The 5,956-nt window shown below is 43.3% G+C and overlaps 1 protein-coding gene across 1 annotated transcript in view; it reads right to left on the reverse strand.

Moving 5' to 3' along the window:
- Positions 1 to 5,294, reverse strand: part of LOC108229338 (von Willebrand factor A domain-containing protein 7) — a 31,307-nt gene extending 26,013 nt beyond the window's left edge. Inside the window, exon 1 of the mRNA XM_037974831.1 lies at positions 5,183 to 5,294. Coding sequence (XP_037830759.1) covers positions 5,183 to 5,205 — 23 coding nt within the window. The 5' untranslated portion in view covers positions 5,206 to 5,294. The remainder of the gene's footprint in view (positions 1 to 5,182) is intronic.
- Between the last annotated feature and the right edge of the window lie 662 nt (positions 5,295 to 5,956).

Raw genomic sequence — 5,956 nt, forward strand, 5'->3', positions numbered from 1 at the left:
AAAAAAAAAGGGACTGAACAGGGGAGAGGCAGTGCAAAAAGTGGAGCATAGCCAAATGGAGGAAAGGTAAGAGAATTAAAGGGATAGACGAAATAAGAGTGTTAAAATATCACATATGAATATAGCAAAATAGTTGAAGTGATTCATAAAAACGTTTCTTTGTTGCAGTGTGTTGTGTTGTGTAATACTACTCCATGCCACTAGGTGGAGCCGCTAGTAGGCGTGGGGGAGAAACGGTAGGATGAGTACGAGACAATGTCAAGAAGGTAAAATGGCGTTGTGCTCGTTCGGTAGTTGGACTTGATGTGCTGCGTTAAATAAAGGCACAGGTATCCAAGAATGTGTCTTGTTCTTACACCATTACAAATTGGCGACGAGAGATCCTGCGTGTGTTTTTTTTTCTTCTGCTGAAGTTTTTCTACCTGCTGAATTAGCATGGCTGCTAACGTCCACCCGCCTCCGTTGTTTTTGCCTTGCCCTGGAGAACCTGCTCTACCATTCAACATGTGGATGCGTATGTTCAACAATTACTTGCTCGTGATTAATGCAACAGGGAATGCTTGGCCTGACGCCCGAAAAAGAGCGACTTTATTGCACTGCTTAGGAGCCGAAGGACAACGAACGTTCTACTCATTAACGAACACAGGTGACACGTTTTCTTCTGCTGTTGCTGCTCTAGAAAAACACTTTACACCGAAAGTCAACATTGTTGTAGAAAGGCATGCTTTCAGAAAGCGAACACAATCACCACATGAGACTGTTGAGCAGTACGTGACTGCGCTACGTGACCTTGCTTCTAAATGTGACTTTGATGATAAGACCGAAGAAATGATCCGTGATCAGTTGGTCGAACACATCTTCAACTCCAGAATAAGAGAGAGACTCCTACTTGAACCTGATTTGACTCTAGATAAAGCTGTTACTCTTGCAGCACAAATGGAATCGGCAGCTTACCAAGCTAAAGCGTTAACAGCTAATAGCGATGGCCATGTCCAAGCCATACAGTCTCGTCCATACTCAGCTACGAGGAATAACAATTCTGTTCTTCGACCTACCAAAGCACCTTCTGCTACATCGACTTCTGCTAAAAGTTGTTTTAGGTGTGGTTCAAACAAACACCTGGCTAACTTCCGCCAATGCCCAGCTGCTAAAGCTACATGTAATCTCTGCCAAAAAGTTGGTCACTTTGCCCGTGTCTGCTGCTCATCTAAGACAAGACAGGTCCGTGAAGTGCAGCTACCAAATCTGACTGTACTGTACTTGAGAGACACTTTGCATGCATCAAAAACCCTACAGTGTGACATTGAATTAAGCACCACAACTTCACCTACCAAGACTCTTCGACTCACTGTTGATACAGGCTCTGCAGTTTCCATACTGCCGCAGCAAACCTACAAAGAACATTTCAGTGGAACACCGCTACGTCCCCCTGACCTTCGCTTAGTTACTTATACTAAGAAAACAATTCCTGTTCTAGGATGTTTACAAGTTGAAGCAAGTAGAGGAACTACTACTGCACCAGCTACTCTTTTTGTTGTAAAACAGGGAACTCCTCTTCTTGGCCGAGACTTGATGGAAGCACTGCACATTTGCATCACTGGAAACGCTGTTTTGCCACCATGCACTGCTCCTACTGCTCCCGTGATGACAACAGATGCGTCTGCATCACTTGCCTCTGCTGCTGCTGCTGCTGATATAGGCTGTGTGAAATCATTTGTTCATAAAGTAAGACTGGATCCTACAGTTAAACCAGTACGACAAAAGCTTAGACGCCTTCCCTTTGCGGTGAGAGCTCCAGTTTCAGCTGAACTGAACCGCCTCCTGAAAGCTGGAGTCATCGAACGCATTGATGCATCGCCATGGGTTTCACCAATCGTAGTAACAGGACGCAAAACAGGAGGAATACGATTGTGTGCAGACCTCCGTGAACCAAACAGAGCTGTTATCACAGACTGCTATCCCCTACCACATGTGGATGAGTTGTTTGTCAGTTTACAAGGTGCAACACTGTTTTCTACAATCGATCTAGCCAATGCATACTACCAGCTACCCTTGCATGAAGATAGCAGAGATTTAACTGCATTTATCACACATGAAGGTCTTTTTAGATTTTGCAGAGTTCCTTATGGCCTTGCCTCCGCTCCCTCAGCATTTCAAAAGATGATGGCTGAGATTCTAAAAGATCTTCCAGGTGTCCAGAATTACCTGGATGACCTCATCATCTATGGTAAAACTCCTGATGAGCACGACGGCAACCTGAACGCTGTCCTTCAAAAGCTCAAAACTGCTGGTCTTGTGCTAAATGAAAACAAATGTCATTTCAGAAAGACATCTTTACGTTTTTTGGGTCATGTCATAACTGCAGATGGCATTCTCCCAGACAAAGAACACATTGACGCTGTTTTAAATGCTCCTCCACCCACTGATGCTGCTGCATTGAGATCCTTCCTTGGGTTGGTATCTTGGTACTCCAAATTCTTGCCCAATTTTGCAACAATAGTGGCACCTATGCGTTCTTGTGGAAGTGGGACAAGTAACTATGTATGGACTGCAGAAGCACAGACAAGCTTTGAAGAAATTAAGCAGCTTCTGGTGAACAGCCCTGCTCTTGCACTGTTTAACCCTTCTCTACGTATTGTTATATCTACTGATGCCAGTGATTACGGACTGGGAGCTGTCTTTGCCCAGGTTCAGCCTGATGGAACAGAGAAGCCTGTGGCCTTTGCTTCTCGCACACTGTCTGCAACCGAAAAAAAGTACTCTACTGTCGAGAAGGAAGCACTTGCATGTGTGTGGGCTACAGAGAAATGGAGAACATATTTGTGGGGTCGACGCTTCACCCTTCGAACAGATCATCAAGCTCTGACCACACTTCTGAGCACAAAAGGAATGAATCGAGCTGGACTGCGCATTGCACGGTGGTCAGCTCGCCTGCTATGTTTTGATTATGATGTCATTTACCGACCTGGTTCTCAAAACTACACAGCTGATTGCCTGTCACGCCTGCCTTTGCCTGCGACGTCAGATCCTGTACCGGACGTGGATCCAGAAGTGGTCGCTCAGATTTCTGCTACTCTGTCCGCTCTTCCTGTTACTGACTTTGATTCAGCTTGCTTCTCCTGCCCTGAACTGATAGACCTGCGTGCGCAAATGGAAAAAGGCTGGCCTGCCTCCATTAAATCAGTCAGTGATACACTTGCGCCATACTACAAGATCAGAAATGAACTTTCCACTTACAGTAATTACATCCTCAGAGGTATGAGACTCATCGCACCACTTTCTGTCAGACATACTCTGATTACACTTGCACATGAAAGCCATCAAGGAATCGTGCGCACAAAACAGCGCTTGAGAGACCTCTACTGGTGGCCAAAAATGGACTCACAAGTTCAGGATGCTATAAAGTTATGTGTCATATGCCAGTCAAATGATAAAACTGCCCAAACATGCCCTGCTCCTCTTCAGCCTGTACCACTGCCAGATGGGCCATGGAAAAAACTTGGACTTGACATTGTAGGTCCATTTGACACAGCTATTCCGTCTTGCAGATTTGCTATTACATTGACTGATTATTATTCTAAATGGCCTGAACTTGCTTTCTCACATACTGTCACTACGAATGATGTTATTCAGTTCTTATCAACCGTTTTCAGTCGTCATGGCAACCCTGAGAACATTGTTACAGACAATGGCACCCAGTTTACATCTGGAGCCTTCTCATCATTCCTCCAGAATAGAGGAATATCTCACACCAGAACATCTGTCTACTACCCTGCTGCCAATGGTGCAGTTGAAAGGTTTCATCGTGCTCTCCGCACCTGCATTCAAACTGCAATACAACAGTCTACGTCGTGGAAAGACACTGTCTCAGAATGGCTTCAAGTATACCGTGCAACACCTCATGCAACTACGTCCACTTCTCCGTACGAACTTCTCTTTGGGAGGAAAATGCGTACTAAACTGAACATACTCCCTTTGCCTCCTGCTACATCTCCACTGCACAACAAGGCACAACATGAAGTTCTGAAACAGCAAACCAAAATGAAACGCTACACTGATGCCAAGCGCGGTGCAAGAGTACCTTCATTCCAGATAGGAGAGAGGGTGAGGATACGGAATCCATTACATGTTCCAAAAGGTCACCCTAAGTTTACCCCTCCTGCAACCATCACAAAGATTAAAGGTAAACACACCTTCATGCTGAGTGACGGAAGGAATTGGAACGCATCCCACCTTGCACGCTGCACTCCAGTTTCTGGACAAGACTCTACTATGACAGGACTGGAAAAGGCTTGGCCTGATTCACTTCCTCATAGGAAGCTCCCACGTGCAAAATACAAACCCAGTTGGCACAGAGACTTTGTTATGTCTTAAAAGTTATGTAGAAACATAACTGTTTCGTAAAGTTATATTTACTGACTTTCATTGATAAAATGTCATTTCATCTACTGGTTACTAATTTGGGTTAATTTGTTTTATTACAGAAATATTGAGAGAAATCTAGTTAAAGTTAAAGGGTTATGTGATCTTTATTAGTACATTTGTTTTATATTTCTGTTGCTACAAATATGCAGATAATTTCAAGTGCATTTGGATAACAGGTTGTACTCAGCAAATTCTGTTCAAGTATACTTAAGAGGAAGTTTAAACCTTAACAAGGGAGGAAATGTTGTGTTGTGTAATACTACTCCATGCCACTAGGTGGAGCCGCGGGTAGGCGTGGGTGAGAAACGGTAGTATGAGTAGTAGAGACAATGTGAAGAAGGATAATGGCGTTGTGCTCATTCGGTAGTTGGACTTGATGTGCTGCGTTAAATAAAGGCACAGGTATCCAAGAACGTGTCTTGTTCTTACACCATTACACCCTGTAATGAACTGGCAGCTTGTCCAGGGTGTTTGCTGTGACCCTGAACAAGAACACAGAGTTAAAGAAATGAATGGATGGATGAACAGAGAAAAAACAAAAATTTAAAAAGCAAAACAACTGCTAAATGAAAGAATACAAAATAAACACAATAACCTACATGAAACCTTTGAGTTGGAGTATAAAAAGTAGTGCATGTAAAGTGAAACAGATTTTGTTTTAACTTCTCTTGATGACAGCTGACACCAATACATATCATCGTTTCACTCTGTGAAGCTAATTTTGCTAATTGATTTATTTTTTGTTGCAGGAACTCACCAATTTGAAAGTTTAGCCCTCATCTACTGTGGTTCAAAAAGCAAGAAGCGTGACTTGTTTAAGCTCGCAGCAGCAACTCCTCACATCACCTTGTCTCATTCACATCTGAGAGGTCTGTGTCAGATCTCCTCTCTGCATCGTATGTGTGTGTGTGTGTGTGAGCATCCTGTCAAACACACCGCAATTTTTAACCCTTTCTGAGCTGGTTTACATGTGAGTTCTGCAAAGAAATGTGAAGAATCTCTCAGTATTTCTTTGCGGACAGATGGAATGCTTTTCCAGGCCAGACTAACACCAGGCAGCTCCAGTTGATATATAGCACTCCAAAGCAATGTTTGAGGCTTACATCATTTCAACATGGCAGTGCTGTAAAGAGAGGCATTCTTTTTCTCCCATAGGGACAAATGTGTAGCTTGTGGCACTAATAGGAAGGAAGATGTCGACAGCAGTTTCCTTTCTGGTGTGTATTTGTCAGTTGTTTGTGCGTTTCTTTTTGTTTCTTCTCACACCAGAACACCACTGAACTCATGCATCTTTCTTTTTTTTTTTCTCTTGAAAGAAAACCTCCCACATTTTTCAAGTAAACATCATGTGACTCAGCATAAAACAGCCTCGTAAAACGGAAAGCTCTGCGCCCGAAGTGAAGAGTGTGTTTTGTTCTGAATGACTGCCTGCAGTATGAATAAAGAAACTGCTCGTGGTGAATTGTAAAATCCTTTATAACCTTATCATTTTAGAACCATTTTTGTTTTCTCCAATCATTAAAGCTGCCGA

The sequence above is a fragment of the Kryptolebias marmoratus genome, linkage group LG3 (assembly GCF_001649575.2).
Source record: "Kryptolebias marmoratus isolate JLee-2015 linkage group LG3, ASM164957v2, whole genome shotgun sequence".
Taxonomy (NCBI): Eukaryota; Metazoa; Chordata; class Actinopteri; order Cyprinodontiformes; family Rivulidae; genus Kryptolebias; species Kryptolebias marmoratus.